Source organism: Lasiosphaeria miniovina, assembly GCF_030549165.1.
Source record: "Lasiosphaeria miniovina strain SMH2392-1A chromosome Unknown B0T26scaffold_8, whole genome shotgun sequence".
Taxonomy (NCBI): domain Eukaryota; kingdom Fungi; phylum Ascomycota; class Sordariomycetes; order Sordariales; family Lasiosphaeriaceae; genus Lasiosphaeria; species Lasiosphaeria miniovina.
Window position 1 is genome coordinate 1,414,792 of NW_026848227.1, and position 17,968 is coordinate 1,432,759.

Sequence of the window (17,968 nt, forward strand, 5' to 3'; positions counted from 1 at the left end):
CAACTCTGGAATAGTGGGCCCGACCCGGACCCCACTAGACTAGATGGCCCGTGCACCCCACGTCCTATTTCCCTGCGCCCTGCCCAAGCTTTAGAAACTTCCTTTCTTCTTTCTTTCCTTAGCTTTAGATTCTACGAATACAGCGACCATATTGCAGCCTTGTCTCATGCAGTTGACTGTGCGGTGATATTGATCTGCGATCTAGAATATCCGCCGTCCGTTCCCGGAGGCGTTTCTGCATCGGCCACGGGCGCCATCAAGATGGACGCGTGGCTGGGCACCAGCAGCCCGTCATACAAGCGCGCAATGGCAAAGTTGCCGTGTTGTTATCGAGTGTCACGTTGATCTGTGACCCAGATATCCGCCGTCCGTTTCCGGAGGCGTTTCTGCATCAGCTACGGGCGCCATCAGATGGACGCGTGGCTGGGCCCAGCAGCCTGTCATACGAGCGCGCAATGGCTTCTGAGATAGAGCCGGCAACGAACTTTTCAAAACTCAGAGCTGCGGGAGGCTGCGCAGGGCCTCGACGACCGGTTGCGAGCGGTCGCGGTGCTGCTTGCTCGCGAGCAGCGTGTCGTGCACGAGGGTCGCGGTGCTGCTTGCTTGCGAGCCGCGTGTCGTGCACGAGGCCGAGTTCCGCAAATTGTAACCTTTATTATTATAGTTGTCGGAGAGGTCTCTAACTCCAGATAGGATCGAGACCAGAAAAAAGCATTGCGTGGCTGAACTAACCGGATTCGTGGCTCGGCTAAGAGCTTGATTTTTTCCAAAATCGTCTTCCTGAGCCTTGGGAGGCACATCACGTTTACGCTTAACCTTCTCCCTTCTATGGCCGCGGCGCCGCCGTGGCCCATCCAGAGTCGTGAGACCTCCGTCGTGGGACGCGGCGCAGAAGTAGAAGCGCGGAGAGTATGTACGCTCATCCCATGACGCAGCGGCACTGCGGAATGCGCTGTTTATGTCCACCGAGCCATACAGAGAAGGGCGGCAGCCAGCAGATGCGCATCGACGGCGCCAGAGGCGAGGGCCGGTCGAATCGCGTACTAAGCCAGATTCCACGGTGAGCCCCGGGGCGTCAGGGAACTGCAGACGGCGGGCATCAGCGCCGGAATCCTGGTGCGGGTAAGGGGCGTCGGTTCGGCCAAGAGCCGAGGATAAACAATAACCAGAACTACTCGACGTACCGTGACGGTGGCGTGTACCTGCTGCGTAGTCTAGTGGCCGTGCCGCACCTCCAAGCTGATCCCCGAGGTCATTGGCCGCGAGATTGAGAAGGCCAACAAAAAAGGTCCCCGCATACGCTTGTGCAGTTTGAGGCCGCCTGGGCGTTGACCAATATCGCGTCCGGCTCGGCCACCCAGACCCAGGTTGTTATCGAGGCTGGCGCCAGGGGCCGTGGCAATGACGGTGCTTCCGGGGGCCGTGGCAGTGACTGTAAAGGCGGTTAGCGGGATCGGATGTCGGCGGTAGACGGGCAGCACTGGGAACTCGTTCAGAATAACCCTGTTGCCAATGAGGGTGTCAGACATGTGGTTTGTGAGATGCGAATCTGCAGCACCATTTCTGGCCGCAGCTTCTCGTGATTTCTGGCGCCGCACCACAGTAGCTGTAGCACCACTCCCGTCGTTTCTAGTGCCCAACCACTCGCGCTCAATCGCCCCGACGCAATGGCCGAGTGAGTGAAGATGTCGAGACGTCTTTCGTGGCTTGTCTTGTCTGTCCCGACTGAGCGGTGGCCGCCTATTGTTTTGTCATGGAAACCGGGGTTTCTTCTCGTCGCACGGCAACGCCTCTTACCTTTTTTGTCGACGACGACAGCGGCAGCGTCCCGCGCTTTCGAGGCCCCCGAAGACGGCGGAACCCTGCCAAATTCGGCGGGCGCAGAGTCGTCCGTGGTGTTGCGGACCTGCGAGCCGGTTGTCGCGTCGGCGTCGAGCGTGAAGCTAACGGTGGCGGCCCTCCAGGCGTCTAGGGCCGGGGACGAGCGCGGGCGGGTCGGAAAGAGCGGGTTTTTTGTAATTACATCGGGCGATAGCAACTAGATGATCTTGGACGGCGACGACGATGACGGCATAGGCGGCACCACCACCGCCAGCGCCCAGTTTTAGAGAATGGCTAGCGCAACATTCCGAGCGTGCCATTGTCTTTCCGTCCAGTTGCAGGACCGACGGCCGAGCCGGGCAACGCGCAGATTGCTCGCGTTATACACCAGCCGTTGCGAGACCTGCCATTTGTGGTAATATTGACGCCAGAAACATTCGAGAATGTCTCGCAGAGCGTGATGCGCGCAGTGCTTCGAGCCGTTCGCCGGGAGACGGAAACGCTGCTCGGCTTCGCCTGCGGCCATGAGAGTGAAAAAAAAAAGGTACCTTGGGTAGGTGTACGTCAAGCAAAACGACAGGCAGCTGCCGCGGGCGGTGTGGGTTGGCGTTCTCCCTGACACTGTTAGTGTCAGAACACTGGGTTGGCGTTCTTTGCTGATACTATGGGTTGGCGTTCTGACACTGGTATAGACAAGTATTCCTACAGACATGGTGTGGGCTGGCGTTCTTTGCTGACACGGGCTGGCGTGCGGGTTTTCTCTCATGGCGCCTACAATCTCTCTCAGGCTAGTTTCTACCCTCGCCAAGTTGTATATCCTCAGCTGTGCGCCATGCCCGACGCCCTACCGTCAAATACTTCTCTCGAGCAGCAGCTCCAAGAAAGAGAGAGATAAAGGAACGGAGTGGACTCACAACGAGGGGGATTGGGACGAGGGGCTTGTGACTCACCTTCATCTATGGGTCTCGGATTCTCTCTCATCGAGAGCAAGTCCATCTTTGCCACTGTAAGGGAAGGTAGGTACGCCTGATCAAGGTGGTCACAATGCAGGCAAGAAGGTAGGGGAGCAATGACTTGTATTGGTGTAAGACTTCAACCTGGCCCTCGCAAAGGAAGATGGGCGAGGGCCATTGTTTATATACCTGCTCAGGGGTTCGGCCCGGGCATCAGTCTGCGGTCGTGGCGCCACGGCGTAGCGTATGCCAGCTGGCAGTGTTCTAGCCAGTTGGTGACAAGTGGTGGGCGCGCACCCTGTGCGCGCAGTTGGTGTTTGGGGTGTCCTTTTCCTTACAGCCACCAGCTTCCATCTCTATGGGGTAGATGCCACCGTATTAGGACGAGTGAAGGGGGAGAGAGAGACGGCTTGGACTCACAACTCGGGATTGTCGAGCTGAGGATCTCATGCAGGGCAAGTCTGCTTTGCCACCAGCTTCCATCTCTGTTTCGGGGTAGATGCCACTGTCAGCAGGAAAGGAAAGAGGGAGACGGCTTGGGACTCACCTTCCATCTCTGGGTCTCGGATTCTCTCATGGAAAGCAAGTCCGCTTTACCACCAGCTTCCATCATCTCTGTTTCGGGGTGGATGCCACTATATCAGCAAGGGCAAGGAAAGAAGTGGGAGGGGAGGGGGCTTGGGACTCTGGGGATGCCACTATCAGCGGGAAAGGAGAGGGAGAGAGACAGCTTGGACTCACAACTCGGGATCGTCGAGCAAATCCGTCTTCCACCTGTCTGTGCCACTTGTCGTCTTGCCACCCTGATGTGTCGAGGGATGGTAATGCCACGCCCATCTTGTGGAATGGCCGACTCTGTTGAAGGGTGCGTCGCTGTCGTTGTTGTTGTTATTGCGGTTGTTGCTGTTGTTGTTGAGGTTGTTATTGCGGTTGTTGCTGTTGTTGTTGAGGTTGTTGCTGTTGCTGTTGTTGTTGAGGTTGTTGTTGTTGTTGTTGTTGTTGTTGTTGTTGTTGTTGTTGTTGTTGTTGTTGTTGTTGTTGTTGTTGTGTTATTGCTGCTGTTGTTGTTGTTGATACAGGGCACGCCTTTCACTCTTTGTTGTTGCTGTTGTTGCTGCTGCTGCCGCTGCTTCCCGCAGTCGACGCGTGCCTCGAGGTTTGGTCCGGCGAGTGTCAGCAAGGCAGTGACAAGAGGAAGGCAGTGTAACGAGAAAGAAGCACCTACAGGATGGCTAATCAAGACCGCAATATAGATTGTCGTTACAGGCCGTGACGGCTGCGGGATGTCAGCGCAGTGCAGCACGGGAGGAAGTAGTGTAGCACGGGCAAGAGGAAGGCAGTGACGAGAAAGACGCGCCTATAGTTGCTGATTCAAGACGAGCCATGTGGATTGCTATCGTTGAAGGTGACGGCTGCGGAATGTCAAGGCACAGCGAGAAAAGAGACGCACCTGCGTTTGGCGGGATAGCTTGCGAGCCATTGCTGTGTCGAAGGCCGTGACGGCTGCGGTAGGGTATCAGCAAGGCGTGCAGCACAGGGAAGAGGAAAGCAGTGCAACGAGAAAGAAGAGAGTACCTGCGTTTAGCGGGATGGCTGACCCAAGACCGAGCCAGATTGCTGTGTTGTGTCAAGACAAGACAATGCCGATTGCTGTGTCGGAGGGAAAAGGCGTGACGGCTGTATAGATTGCTGGCAGGACACGGTGACGGGCAACGGTAAAGGCCGTAACGGGGATGGCTTGCGAGTAGATGCTGTCGTTGCAGGACACGGTGACAAGGCCGGACGGAGGCGGCCGGATGGCTGCGGACGGCAGCATAAGGCCGGGACGGCTCCGGCTGGCGGTGTCAGCAAGGCAGGGCAACGAGAAAAGACGCACCTGCGTTTAGCGGGATGGCTGATCCAAGACGGCAATGTAGATTGCTACGGAAAAGGCAGAGGAAGAGAAGAGAAAAACCTGCGAAGCGAGTCATAGATTGCGTGGCAGGGCGTGTTGTCCTTGGAAGTAACATGGGAAGACGGCATGCACTTGGAAGGTGCAACACGGGAAGGGGGTAGCACATGGGAAGAAGGTGCAACACGAAGAGAGCACCCACAGGATGGCTTGGTTCTAGACCGAGTTGTCAAGGGAGCACCTGCAGTTTGGGAGATGGCTTGGTTCTGGACTGAGCCGTGTAGATTGTAAGTGTTACGAGGCAGAGGAGAAGGAGCACCTGCAGTTTGGGGGGTAGCTTAGCTCTAGACCGAGCCGTGTGGATTGCATGTGTCACGAGGCAGAGGAGAAGGGAGCACCTGCAGTTTGGGGGATGGCTACCGAGTCTGCTTAAGTGCACAGTTTACAGTTTACAGGTTACTAGAAAAGACGCGGTAGATTGCTCGAGATCTATCTGTCCGCAGGCAAAACATGTATAGGAGATAAACACGGCGAATAATAACAAAAACCCAAATGAGCCACGGCAAAAGCGACCCTAGGTAGTTCACTATCTACTGCCCTGCTAGTTCACCACCTGCTGCGCTCCTCTGATGGTGACCAGACTAACCGAATAGCCTCCTGTGCTCCTCGGCTGGCGGCATGAAGGACCGCATGGCTTTTCGGAGGTCGTCCAGAGCGAGCCGGATGTCCCCCAGGCGTACTCCATATCCCCAATAGAGGATGGCTGCCACCCACTGGTGGAGGCGTATAAAGTCGCTGTTGTCCGAAAGTAAGAAAGAGGCCACCCGCTGGATATAGAAAACCTGATTTTCATCCTCGTCGACTCCCCACTGATCTCTTTCCTCCTCGACTCCCCGCTGATCTTCAACCTCCTCGACTCTCCACGCAACATAGAGCTGAGCGACGGTATTGTTAATGGCTAGGCTGTAGCAGCGATTGGGAATATGTACGTCGGCTCCGGCCTCCCAGAGTCTCGCGTTGAGTTGGTTGATAACCTGGATGCAAGCGGCCAAGCCACCGGCACACTGGTTCGCCGCGGTCCAGAGGCTTCTATTAGTCCCTGCATCAGCCTTAAACTCGAGGACTAAGAAGGGGAACAACAGGTCCGTGAACGCGTCTGCGTAGTATTGAATCTCCTTGTGGAGCCGGCGTAATGTCGTCCGCTGTGGCAAGGTGAAAGTAGGTATAGCATGATAACCATAGAGCAGGTCAGGGCGTGGCTGTGTAACTCCCGTCTCTTCGTTAGGTACGAGGTGACAAGCCATGTTCGCGTCGCCCGATAATGACAAAGATCCAGTTCGGTCATCAGCGGGAAAGATACGGGCTTCGAAGAATTTGCAGACATCACGCTCCTTACATCTCTCACCCAGTTTTTCCAGCTCGTGGATGGCCTGGACCACAACCTCGGGGGAGAGCTCAAGCATCTGACGCATGATAAGTTAGGTGGGGGGGTAAGCGAACACTACTGATTTAGAACATTCTGTATAAGCAGGAGTCCCAACTAACCCTCCAACAAAAGAAAGGGTGATCTTTTTATTTACAAAACTTCAATACAATCTTTGATATCCTCTGAATCATCCGCTTCTTCCGCATCTTCTAAAACCTCTGCTGCACGCCCTACAGCTCTCTGGGCCTCACGAATAGTCTGAATATTCGCAAAGGTGGTATTTGGATCTTCTTCAACCTTCTTCTTCTTTCTGGCTCTTATTGATTCGAGAGTGTGTTCTAGACCTTCAATCTTTCGCTTCCTAATAGCCAGTTCAAAGGCCTGTTCATCCAAAGCCTTACCAATCTTTCTGAGGAAGAGCTTATCCGCTGGCATTGCTTTGATGATGCGTGCGAACTTCTTTGCCTGCTCAACGTAATCACGTGCCTTTCTAGGAGTCCTCCACTGCACCCGATCGTCTCCATAATCCTCCAGGATTGGCATACGGAGTGTGCGAACCTCTGGGGTAACTATAGTAGTTCTTAAGGGGCGTGAAGTATTAGAATTCTTGAGGAGGAGTGGGCTTCTTAGCGGTTTGTTGACATTCAAGGGCCAAAGGCCTGATGCCTTCCATCCTGACTTAGCATTACTCTAGGTAATTGCCTCTGTGTGTGAAATCTGGTAGCATTCCAGAAACGCACGTTTTCCGGCTACAGAAGAGTCGTCAAAGGCGTTAGCAAGAAGGTCCTCAAGCCGTCTGCGATAAAGTCGTTTTAGGGGGCCAAATATGGCCAAATCTAGGGGTTGGAGGACATGGGAAGTATGGGGAGGCAGATAAATAATGTGAATATTGTTTGTGAATGCCTCCCACATATAATCGGCAGTTGTGTGGCTGCCATGGCCATCAATAATAAGGAGTCGTTTCTCAGAGGAGTTTGCTGGCTTGGTGAGAGGAATGAACACATTTTTTAACCATTTGAGGCTTGTCTCATCGGTAGTCCATCCTTTCTCAGTTGCTGTAAAGAACCAATCCTGAAATGGCTTCATATCCAAAGGAAACCATTGTTGTTGAACGCTTTTCCCCTTAAAAATGACCAAAGGAGGAAGGCAACGGCCAGCTGCTGAGATGCATTCGACAAAAGTGGTCCAAGTGCGGGTTCCAGGCTGTTTTTTTTGAAGCGCCTTAAAGGCACGGCTTCCAATGACAAGGCCGTTGGTTCCTCTGCCTTCCATAATACCAGATTCGTCCTTGTTCCAGCGATTCTCTGGCTTAATCGCCTTGATAGCTGGTGTTTGGAAATGGTTGAACCAAGGTCGAATTGTTGACTCTGTAGCGCAGTTGACGCGGACCGAATCGACTCTCTTGGCCCTCTGAGTCTTCAAAATTCGATTGCGGTTAAGAAAGGCACGGCACCACCCCTTTCCAAGTGGTAAGGAGTCCCCCCTTTCAGCTAGAATACGGCGTGCAAGCTCCCTGATCTGTGCATGTGTAGGGGGCAATCCTAAATCTTGTTGAAGAAGAATCCATTCGACTAAACGATCCTCTTGGGTCTGTGTAAGCCTTTGCTCATCTTGATGAGCAACATTTCGAGGTAGGGAGCCATGTAGACGGCCATAAAGGGTGGAGGGTGGAACGTTCCATTTTCGCGCGACTTTGCGTAATCGATGTGTTCTGACGGCTTCCTCGCAAGCCTTGCGGAGGTCTTCTTCTGTATATGAAACCATTGTCAAGAGAAGAATAAAACGAATTGAAGATGAAGAGAATTGGAAAAGAATTGGTTGAGTTATGGGCTTTTTATATAAGAGGGTTGGTTATGTTCCTCGCTTATCTAGAATGTTCTGGATCAGTGGCGTTCGCTTACTCCCCCACCTAACTTACATGTATATCCATTTATCTCATTCTAGAGTTGATTTAATTTATTTCCTTGCAGTATTCCGTTCACACTACGGACCCCCGCAGTCAAGATCTGTGGTCGTCTAACTTCTTTGTGACAACCGAAATCGGCAGATAAATCCGTGCTAGGAGAGGTGAGACGTGTGTTCCCCACGGTTCACCGACGAACAAGATAGATGCAGAGTGCAGCTTTTTAGCAGTTTGGGCTTGTAATTCGGTCTCGTGTTTTAATTATTTTAGCTTTCGTTTGTCCGAGCAGGAGAGGTTTGCAGATTTGCTCAACCCGCGTACGACGACGAGACACACCGCAGCAGGTGCACTCCAACAGCACACACCAACAGCATACACCAACAGCAGGTGCACTCCAACAGCACACACCAACAGCCCGGTGCACTCCAACAGCAGGTACACACTAACAGCACACTCCAACAGCAGGTACACACCAACAGCACAACCAACAGCACACTCTAACAGCCCGTCATACAATAGCAGGTGCTAGTACTAGATTTATTAGGGGATGCCGTTGTCTGTGATGGGCTGCTGTCCTGCAGCCCTGTACGCGTCGAAAAGCGCTTGGCAAGACACAGCTGCCTGCTGGCCCCTGGCCGTCTGACAGCTTATCGCCGAGTTCCTGCCCTCGACATCTGACTAGACTCTGATGATGGGATCAGGCGAGGATGCCAAGGCGTCGCCCCATCCTTCAGAATTTGACACGCAGCATCTAATAGGCGGCCACGTGGGAGTATTCGGCGCCCTAACCGGCCTACCCACCGAGCAGCTAGGTGAAGATCACAGAACATTTCCCTTAGCATTTTACTAGCTAACGTTTTCAATTCCTCTAGGCTCCTCGACGCCGTTCGCAGATCTTCTTGGCTTCTCGACGCAGACCTTCCTGGCACCTCGACGTCTCCCTCGACGCCTCCTCTACCCGGTCAATCCTGACTTTCCTGCCTGACCGAGAGAGGCCCGACGGTGAGCCAGTCAAACGGCGACCAAGAAAAAAGAGCCGCGTACCGATTGCCTGCAAGGAAACAATGAAGAGGGTTACAGCACCAGACAGTACCGTGCTTTTCGAGCCGAAGCTCGCGACAACCCCGCCATCCTTCAACTAGAAGAAAGCCATGCCCGCCAACCAGGAGACGTTTATGGCGCGGCTGCAGCTGGGCTGCTGCTGGCAGTTCATCACGCTGGCGGGCTGCACACGACGGCGCGGCTGCACACGACGGCGCTCGCGTCGGACAGGTTCGGCGAGAAACACGGTCGCTACTTGGCTCTCAATGGTTACGTCTTGCTTATTCCGTGCATCCCAGTTTGTGATTTAATTCTCTTCAAATAGTCATTTCTGAGCGGGCACAAACACGAGGCAGCATGTACCGATGCGTGGTTGTGGCCGTTAAGGTCCTTGGTTTTCTTTTTTCTTCTTTTTTTATTTTCTTCCTTTTTGTTTTTGTCTTATCTTGTTTTTGTCCTATTTTGTTTTAAAGAAGCAAGTATGTACCGATGCGTAGTTGTGGCCGTTAAGGTCCTTGGTTTTCTTTTTTCTTCCCTTTTTATTTTCTTCCTTTCGGTTTTTTCTTATCTTGTTTTTGTCCTATCCTGTTTTTGTCTATTGTTTTTGTCTATCCTATTTTGAAAGGCGCGTTGAACGACACTGTAGCCCGAGCTCAGTGCAACTGGTGGGCTGTGGTTCATAGGCGAGACTGCGATAACGTAAACTCAACAAAGAGCCGGCAGCGTGGCCGAGCGGTCAACTGCCTCCGTAGGGAAATGGTAACCCGTCAGACTCCTGATCTGAGGATTGTGGTACGTTCCGCGTCCAACGCACTAACTGGTTTGATCTGATGCTAACAAAACATCAGGGTTCGAGTCCCGCCGGAGGTTTTGATTTCATTTTTTTTTCATTATGTTATAATTTACAAAATCAAGTGGCAGCTTCTAGGTCCTTCTTTTGGTCATAATCCCTATTGTCGTGACACGTATCGATTACATTTTTTATTTTTTAGCTACAACTTGGAAAGGCAATTGATAGGGAGGCATGACGAATTGATAGGGAGGCATGACCCTTAGGGAAGCATGAAAATCCCGGTCGTTGATTGGCCCAATTTTTATTGTTAGTGCAAGTGAATTCTGCCACCAACCTTCCGAAGTCCTGTCTCAACTGACCCACAGAAGCTGCCCAGAGCTCCCTTCAGCTTGACGCGTTAAATCCAATGCACGTAACGAAGCGAAGCCATCACAAGCCTTCTTGACGAAGAATCCCTTGCTTTGCCAATATGGAAACCCGTTCGAGTCGCCATTCGAAGCGACAAGTAGGGAGCGATGATCTTGACAATCAGTCGCATTCTCGGAAGCGCCAACGAACCAACAACAATACCCCACGATCCGACCCTTCGCCCTCGCGATCGGCCGTAAGCCAAAGCTCCAGTATTGGGCAATGGTACGGCATTGGGGATGAAGATGTATTGAGCAACCTCTTTGCTTCTCACCCGGAAACGTTTACTACTGTCCCATGCCCCAACGGATCACACGGGCTCTATGCGCCCATGCGCCCACGTGGCAGTTGCGATCCGACTATAAGCTTTACTTTTCGTACGATTTCCCTAGACCGGGGGGCAATCGATGCAAGTCACGATACCGATACCCGGGCCAGAGCCTAATTTGCTGGCCAGTTCCTCTCCCGAACCAAGCCAGCAATCCAACGGACCTCTCTCTCCTCAGACGCAGTTCCGATCTGCCCTGCGATTGATCCGAGAGGTCTGTAAGGAAACCACCCTCGTAACCACCATGGCCACTGCCACCAGGGCCACCCTCGCCACTATCGCCACTATCGCTACCGCTAACAGGGCCACGCACTATCGCCACTACCACCCTGGCCACGCAAGGATGACTCGTAACCCCTTTCACGTGTATATAGACCATGGCCTTCGCACACTTCTTTAGCTCAGGCCAGGTTGAAGTCTTACGCCAATACCAGTCATTGCTCGCCTTGCTTGTTGCTCCTATTGTGACCACCTTGATCAGGCGTACCTGCCTTCTCTTACATACAGGGCACAGCTGAATGACTTGCTTTCTGGCCTAACCATCGACTCTGTAGCTGCAAAACGAGCCTTTTTAGAATGCTATAGGCGCGCCGAAATCTACGGAATGACCGAGTCAAATATCAAGGCTAGTTGGAAGGCCTCAGGGTTGTGGCCAGTCTCCCTAAGGAAGCCCCTAAGCAACAGCCTCGTTATTAAGAATTCCAATGGCTGCATTAGTACGGCAGCCCCCACACCTTCTGCAGGCCTTGAGTCGTTCAATAACCCTATTCTGGGCAAGAATTTGTAGGGCCGGCCTTTGTGGTTTGCCCCTAAAAAGGCCAAGGATTTCTCGGCTCAGGGGGAGCGTTTTCTACGTGGTACTAAACGTACTGCCAGCGAACGGCTTTTTATGCAGAAAGCCTACAAAGGATTCGATAACATGGCCTTCTAATTGGCTACCATTCGACAACAATTTCAAGCGGCCCAGGAAGACCTCGAACGTGCGAGAGGCCGGAAGAGAAGGAGGGTGGAAATCGACCCCAATAAGGCCTTTACTAGTATTGAGGAGATCCGCCGCGCACAAAGATTAGCTGCTAAAAAGAATGTTATAGATTCTACAATTTCAGAAGAAGAGGAATCTGACACTGCAATCTGTATTAACGTAGCTATCTAATTGACGAATCTGTGAGCAATTGAATTTTATGATGTGGTGGGGTGGCAATTTTAGTGCGTGGTCTAAAAGGGGGTTGGTCTAAAAGCTGGTCACCTAACTTACCAGATGGAGAACGCAGGAGGCACGCAAGAGTAATAATGAGAACGACCGAGAAATGCCCCACACCACGACCACTACAGTGCCCGGAATCAGGTACCAGACGGGGAACGTAGTAGGCACGCAAGAGTAATAATGATAACGACTAAGAAATGCCCCCCGGGTAAGACCCCATGTAGGCACGGCGCCGAGCTTTCTCGGTACTGCTTGGTGATTATTTCCATGTCTCCTAGCAATCTCGGAGGGATACATTTCCAGCACTGACAATGTCCCAAGATCGGACAGACGGAAGCCTCGAAAAAAGTCTGCCGTAACACGTGCTGTATCATCTAGCTACCTAATTACTCAGGCGCCTACCCTGGGGATTTCGCTCACACATTTAGTTTGGATTTCGCCCACACGTTTAGTAGGGAGATTTCTTCCTCCACGAGTTAGCCAATGCACATTTGTCCACCAACACAACGACCGTGTCTCGTTAATCTCGGCCTCTAAAATGTCCAAGGATGATATTGTACTACCTAATTACTTGGCAGGTTGTGGAAATCAGCCATCTCCATGGAGCCCCCACCAGTGCGCGCCCGGAGACAGACCAAGGAGGCCGAGGTTTGGGAGCTTCTCGAGCCTCACCGAAAGCATCTGCGAAGACTGATTTTGTGGCCTTTGACGAGCACTTAAACCGGCTGCTTATGGTCTTGCTCTGGCTGATGCAAGCGACAAGTCACTTGCGGGCAGGACTTTGGAATTCCGCACGCACAATTTCATCGTCAATCTCGGCGTTTGCATCAAAATCCGCAGCACCGCCATGGCTTTTGAGAGTTCCAGAAAGGGCAGGGAATCTGACTAGGTCGAAGATTGTCCGTTTTCTTCAAACGCCTCTACCCGGATTCGCAACCCACAATCGAGGCCGCCGAGGCTAGCAGGGAGAAAGAACAGTGCAGCCTACCTCCTGTTCCCTAAACCGACAACCCCCTCTTCACAAGCACCGAACACACAAGGAAGCAAGTGTGGCAGGGAGAAAGAGCAGCGCAGCCTACCCGACAGGCACCTTCGAACACAAAAGAAGAAGGGCGGCAAGAAGGGCGGCAGGGAGAAAGAACAATACAGCCTACCCAACAGGCACCCTCGAACACAAAGGAAGTAAGGGCGGCAGGGAGAAAGAGCAGCGCAGCCTACTTCCAGCTCCCTAAGCCGACAATCTCTTCCTCACAGCCAACCCCCTCCTCACAGCCAACCTCCTCGTAGGCAACTCCCTCCTCACAGCCTACCCGACAGGCACCCTTGAAAATACAAGGAAACAAGAAGGGCAGCAGGGAGAAAGAGCAGCGCAGCCTACCCAACAGGCACCCTCGAACACACAAGCAAGGGTGGCAGGGAGAAATAACAGTGCAGCTTCCTCCAGTTCCCCCCTCAGCCGACAACCCCCTCTTCACAGGCACCCTCAAACACAGAAGGAAGCTCACAGTCAGCTCCCTCCTCACAGCCAACATCCTCACAGCCAACCCCCTCACAGCCTACCCAACAGGCACCCTCGAACACACAAGGAAGCAAGGGCGCAGGGAGAAAGAACAGTACAGCCTATCTCCAGCTCCCCAAACCAACAACCCCTCCTCACAGCCTACCTAACAGGCACCCTCAAACACATAAGCAAGGGCGGCAGGGAGAAAGAGCATTGCAGCCAATACCAGATCAAGATGCCAAAGAGTTAGAAACATCACAAGGAAACAAGAGCGGCAGGGAGAAAGAACAGTGCAGCCTACCTCCAGTTCCCCCCTAAATCGACAACCCCCTCTTCACGGGCACTCTCGAAAACACAAGGAAGCTCACAGCTAACTCTCTCCTCACAGCCAACCTCCTCACAGCCAACCCCCTCACAGCCTACTCAACAGGCACCCTCGAACACACAAGAAAGCAAGGGCGCAGAGAGAAAGAACAGTACAGCCCATCTTCAGCTCCCTAAACCGACAACCCCCTCTTCACAGGCACTCTCAAACACACAAGGAAGGACGGCAGGGAGAAAGAACAGTACAGCCCATCTCCAGCTCCTTAAACCGACAACCGGGTAGCTGGGATGAGAGTAAGAGTCGGTCGACAAGAAGCGTGTGCAAAGATGAGGGAAACGCAATAGGAACCAAGTTGTCGGGGGAGACGAAAGGAAGGGAGTATTTATTCCGTGGCTGTTACCTCTGGCCAGTGTGTAGTGTGACTAGTTCACATAGAAACATGCCTTCATAACCTTGCAAGTGAGAATTGCGCGGCTATGTCTTGGGTCATCGTCTAGCCGCGATTGGAGGCCCCTGTGGCAAAGGCTGCGGTATTAGCTGGAAACACTTTCGGTTGTGCTCTTGGCTGCGGAATACCCGGTCCAACAGAGTTGCTAGATAGGGTTGACGGCTCGGGGGGCAATTCTGGGCTTGGCAATGCTACCAAGTGCTACCAAGATTGTGTTTCCGGTACACAGTAACACCTGTGCCCATTTGCTATGATGTGACGTCAATGAGATGATTATATTCCATCGCACTCATTAAACCTTTGACTTAGCGCTCTTTACCGAGTCAACGTCCTTTTCATTTTAGACATGCTGTGACACAGCGCTCTTTACCGAGGCAACGTCCTCTTCATTTTAGACATGCTGTGTAGTCACAGCCACCTCATTTGTCGTCCTCGTCGTCCTCGTCGTCCTCGTCGTCCTCGTCATCCTCGTCGTCCTTGTCGTCCTCGTTGTCCTCGTCATCCTCATCGCCTTGGAGTTGCTTATTCTTCGCAGGGTCGGATTCATGGCGACCGAGCTTGCAGCCGTCCTCATGACCACGCTTTTCGCAGCAGGTCCAGATTAATCCTTCCGGGTACGATTCTTGAATTTCTCCTGTGTCGACCGGGCCATAGCAGTTTTCATCGTAGTCGGCCCAGGTATCGCAACCATAGTCGGGCTCTATGACCCCTGCGTGTTGATTGTCAGCTGAGCCCCCGAGTAGAGGCAACGCAGTAGACGCAAATGAGAAGGAAATGTGGATATCGAATAACAAGGCGAGAAAAATAAACGACACTATCAACGCACCATTGTAGTATTAGCACTCCTTAGCAGTCTTGTCTGCCTTGTCAAACGAGGTTTCGCACTGGACGCAGATGCTCCTGTCAGACTGCAACAGCACTTCTAGGATTGTGTGCACCAGAGTGAATTGCTCTTCTTCTCGTCCTCCAGTCTTTCCACAAAAGACTCTCTCTCTTATACTTCCTTCTGTGGCAATTACATGACGAAACCCAGTGGCGAAGATTACGCATCATAGATTCCAGAACCTTCTAGGCCATTCCATCTGACAGAAGGTGGGTTGCAGTAGAAGGTGGGTGCAGTGGAAGGGGGTTGCAGTGAAGGTGGGTTGCAATGGAAGATAGGTTGCAGTGGAAGAGGGTTGCAGTGAAAGTGGGTTACAGTGAAGGTGGGTTGCAGTGGAAGGTAGGTTGTAGTAGAAGGTGGGTTGTAGTAGAAGGTGGGTTGCTGTAGAAAGTGGGTTACAGTGGAAGGTGTAAGGTTCGGTTACGTTGTGGTAAAAAGTAGTAAATTACTACGCGGCAGAATCTTGAATGTACTGGATGTGACGGCGGTCAACAGCATCTAGGAAGAAGAGTCGCTAGTATGGCTATACCATTGTCGTAGGATTCTAAAAGTAAAGAAAGAAAGAAAGAAAGTCTACAAAGGTACGATCGAGGGTGCGGGGGTATAGTGGGGTGCCGAGAGCGCACGGGCCATTATGGTTTGCCCTGCCAAGGCTCGTGACACTGGAGGGCGGTTGGTAGCCAGGGTTACGGTTATGTATGGAGGACCACAGTGCATGGCGACGATTTAACAGTGGATAGAAACTCTCTTAAAAAAAAGTGAAAGAGAAATTTTAGACTAGAATAGACCTGGTCATACACACGTCCACACAGGAAGCGAAGCATGCCTTGACCTCACCTTTTCCTGTGCATACCGATCCAGACAGCTAGCTTATTATCTACGCTAAGATACACAGCAGAAACACACGAGGCAGCCGTTTCTGTGCATGTACAGCTACTTGCTTGCCAGCTTGTGCAGGACCTAGGGCTCGATAAGCCGCCCCGCAGACGAGGACCATCCCGTGGCCGCGCTCAAGAGACAGCCTCATCACACGCTTCTCCTCTAACTCAGCCCGCACTATAGAAAACCGCCGCGCAGTGCTGGCTGCTTATCCGGAGGAACTTCTCTTCCACCAGTGAGCGCTAAATTACCTACGTCGTGCGATTTGCTCGAACAAGGTTATCTCTTCTCCCGGTTTTCAAAATCGACTTGATGAATTACAGGCATGGGCGTCAGACGTCTTCAACTTGTTTCCGTCTTTTTGTCCATTGTCTTATGCTCCGGACTGCCTGGCTTTGTGAGCAGAGCTTGATGACGGTGCCAAAAGCCGTACTCAGGCCTTGCCATCATTGCTCTGTTTCTGTGTTTATTATCAACTGGAAGAAGCGCCGAGGTAGCAAGATTATGCTCCTGGGAGGTGGAGGAGATGGCCCCCTCCAGGTAGTCAACCCAGGATCCTCAGTGGAAGCAACCTAGAAGTGCCAAGGGAAAATTCCTCGGGTAGTCTGGGGTGTCGGGGCACCCTGTGCAGCGCGGCGATATGCTCTGCATTCTGTTTGGATGCAAGTGGCCGGTTGTTCTCCGGCCGCGTTGTGCGGAGAGAGAAGGCTTTTCGCTGGTCACAATCGCGTACTGCGACGACATGATGCACGGGAGGCTCTCGGGGCGGCAGCGTCGGATTTCACGCGTGATGAGAGTTCAGGCACATCGACTACTGCAGTGGTCTTACATAATAACGGAGGACAAGGGAATCGCTATCAACCAAATAACAACACAATCGCCCTTCCAGAATGGACTGGTTGGAGTCTCTTTCCAATATCAGTCATTGCTCACGCCCTTCAGTATCTTTATCGTAACCACCTTAATTAGGCGTACCTGCCTTCCACTTATACCGGGTATCAGTTGCAAACGAGTTTAGAACTAGTTGAGGATATGAACTTCGTGTAATGTTCACATTGCTAATTTTAGTAAGAATACTTAATAGACGCTGCAAAATTGCTCTGGGTCTGAGGAAGAGACTGTGGCTTCACCCAAGAGAGGGCGAGGTAGAAATGGACGGGGCGAATAGCGCCCGTACCCTCCGGATGTCAACCCGCAGCACTCTCGTCCCACCGCTAGCTAGCTACGTGATCAGCAGCCTAGTATGCGCGCTTTGGCCTGGCAAGCGACCTTTGCCAGGTCCCAGCTATCCTTTCCACGCGTTTTTTCTCTCTTCTCCAACAGTCTCGCCTTTATCTTTCCTTAAACGGCAAAGTTCCAGACCATTCTTCCCGGGCTCCAGCGCGGTAAATTCGTCAGATAGCTCCGTCTTATTCGCCCTCATATTGGACCCGGTCGGCTAGGCGCTTACTGACGAGGACATTAGGCGACAAATCCGGTTGAGGCGAGCGAGAGCAATAAGATATCCACACCCCGCGTTTGGTGGCTTGGTCAGCCGCTTGTTGATGCATTAGCGCCAAATTCCGGCCGTGCCGTCAGCGCCAGTCAGCAGTGGAAATTATTCGCCCATATCGTAACCTAGCAAACTGACCCCTGCAGGGCTTCCGTTTCTTCCATTTTTCTACTACTTCTTCTTGACTACAAGCTGTGCCTTCCGGTTAGCTCGCAATTGCTTACAGAACTGGTCCATAGAAGAGCCAGTCCGCTGCTGTTGTAGATGGACGATATACATCGCAGCCTCCTCGCCAATACGGCGGTTCCGCGCAATACGCTCGATTTCCCTAATGACCTCCAGCCGTAGAGAATACCACTGCAGCTCTGTCCGCCGGCCTGCCCGCCAACTATGGCCCCACCGACTATCTAAATCACGTACGGCTGGCTGGCCGTGTAGACCAACAGTCCATTCCTTCCAAAGACCCTCTACCGTTTTGATGGCGCGGCTCATGCTATACTGCGGTGGTTGCCCTGCAGTAGGTGGGCTAGCCGGCGCTGCAGGTGGGATAGCCGGTTCTGCAGGGGGTGCCGGTTCTACAGAGGTTGCCGGTCCTGTGGTAGCTGTAATGGCAACTCCCATCGTGCCATCTGAGCCTGTATTAGTTGCTTTGATGTAGACTGTTAGGCCATT

At 52.5% G+C, this 17,968-nt stretch overlaps 6 protein-coding genes and 1 non-coding gene across 7 annotated transcripts; 3 read left to right on the forward strand and 4 right to left on the reverse strand.

Annotated features, from left to right (window-relative positions):
- Nucleotides 1–134: 134 nt before the first annotated feature.
- Nucleotides 135–2,172, reverse strand: B0T26DRAFT_792590 (uncharacterized protein). Its single transcript, XM_060446873.1, has 5 exons — nt 2,024–2,172; nt 1,798–1,968; nt 1,233–1,606; nt 1,185–1,202; nt 135–1,113 (listed from the first exon to the last, which is right to left on the reverse strand). Exons 1-5 carry the CDS (start codon nt 2,139–2,141, stop codon nt 496–498), a joined length of 1,299 nt encoding a protein of 432 aa, XP_060290169.1. The 5' UTR covers nt 2,142–2,172; the 3' UTR covers nt 135–495.
- Nucleotides 2,173–2,865: 693 nt separating this feature from the next.
- On the forward strand, nt 2,866–3,114 carry B0T26DRAFT_730823 (uncharacterized protein; the record flags this gene model as incomplete). Its single annotated transcript, XM_060443026.1, has 1 exon — nt 2,866–3,114. A coding segment is annotated over exon 1 (224 nt), but the record flags the coding sequence as incomplete, so codon positions are not given.
- Nucleotides 3,115–5,306: 2,192 nt separating this feature from the next.
- Nucleotides 5,307–6,128, reverse strand: B0T26DRAFT_658173 (uncharacterized protein; the record flags this gene model as incomplete). Its single annotated transcript, XM_060438847.1, has 2 exons — nt 5,307–5,519; nt 5,583–6,128. The coding sequence occupies 2 exons, from the start codon at nt 6,126–6,128 to the stop codon at nt 5,307–5,309; spliced, it is 759 nt and encodes a 252-aa protein (XP_060290171.1).
- A 3,649-nt stretch (nt 6,129–9,777) lies between these two features.
- On the forward strand, nt 9,778–9,905 carry B0T26DRAFT_t247. The gene has a single exon. It is a non-coding gene; the product is annotated as a tRNA-Arg (tRNA).
- Nucleotides 9,906–10,027: 122 nt separating this feature from the next.
- On the forward strand, nt 10,028–10,776 carry B0T26DRAFT_495052 (uncharacterized protein). The gene has a single exon (XM_060435345.1). It carries the CDS (start codon nt 10,298–10,300, stop codon nt 10,679–10,681), a length of 384 nt encoding a protein of 127 aa, XP_060290172.1. The 5' UTR covers nt 10,028–10,297; the 3' UTR covers nt 10,682–10,776.
- Nucleotides 10,777–12,856: 2,080 nt separating this feature from the next.
- B0T26DRAFT_495277 (uncharacterized protein) lies at nt 12,857–13,598 on the reverse strand. Its single transcript, XM_060435346.1, has 2 exons — nt 13,571–13,598; nt 12,857–13,432 (listed from the first exon to the last, which is right to left on the reverse strand). The coding sequence occupies exon 2, from the start codon at nt 13,298–13,300 to the stop codon at nt 12,983–12,985; it is 318 nt and encodes a 105-aa protein (XP_060290173.1). The 5' UTR covers nt 13,301–13,432; nt 13,571–13,598; the 3' UTR covers nt 12,857–12,982.
- Nucleotides 13,599–14,560: 962 nt separating this feature from the next.
- B0T26DRAFT_600655 (uncharacterized protein) lies at nt 14,561–14,758 on the reverse strand (the record flags this gene model as incomplete). The annotated part of the gene is made up of 1 exon (XM_060435727.1): nt 14,561–14,758. A coding segment is annotated over one exon (198 nt), but the record flags the coding sequence as incomplete, so codon positions are not given.
- Nucleotides 14,759–17,968: the final 3,210 nt, after the last annotated feature.

Excerpts from the sequence above, each read along its gene's own strand:
- B0T26DRAFT_792590 (XM_060446873.1), bottom strand. The coding sequence starts at position 2,141 with ATGGCACGCTCGGAATGTTGCGCTAGCCATTCTCTAAAACTGGGCGCT. Across the intron at positions 1,969-2,023 it reads TCTAGTTGCTATCGCCCGAT|ACGCCTGGAGGGCCGCCACC; the intron begins GTAATTACAAAA and ends CCCCGGCCCTAG. Across the intron at positions 1,607-1,797 it reads TGTCGTCGTCGACAAAAAAG|CTACTGTGGTGCGGCGCCAG; the intron begins GTAAGAGGCGTT and ends GTGGTGCTACAG.
- B0T26DRAFT_495277 (XM_060435346.1), bottom strand. The coding sequence starts at position 13,300 with ATGTTGGCTGTGAGGAGGGAGCTGACTGTGAGCTTCCTTCTGTGTTTG.
- B0T26DRAFT_495052 (XM_060435345.1), top strand. The coding sequence starts at position 10,298 with ATGGAAACCCGTTCGAGTCGCCATTCGAAGCGACAAGTAGGGAGCGAT.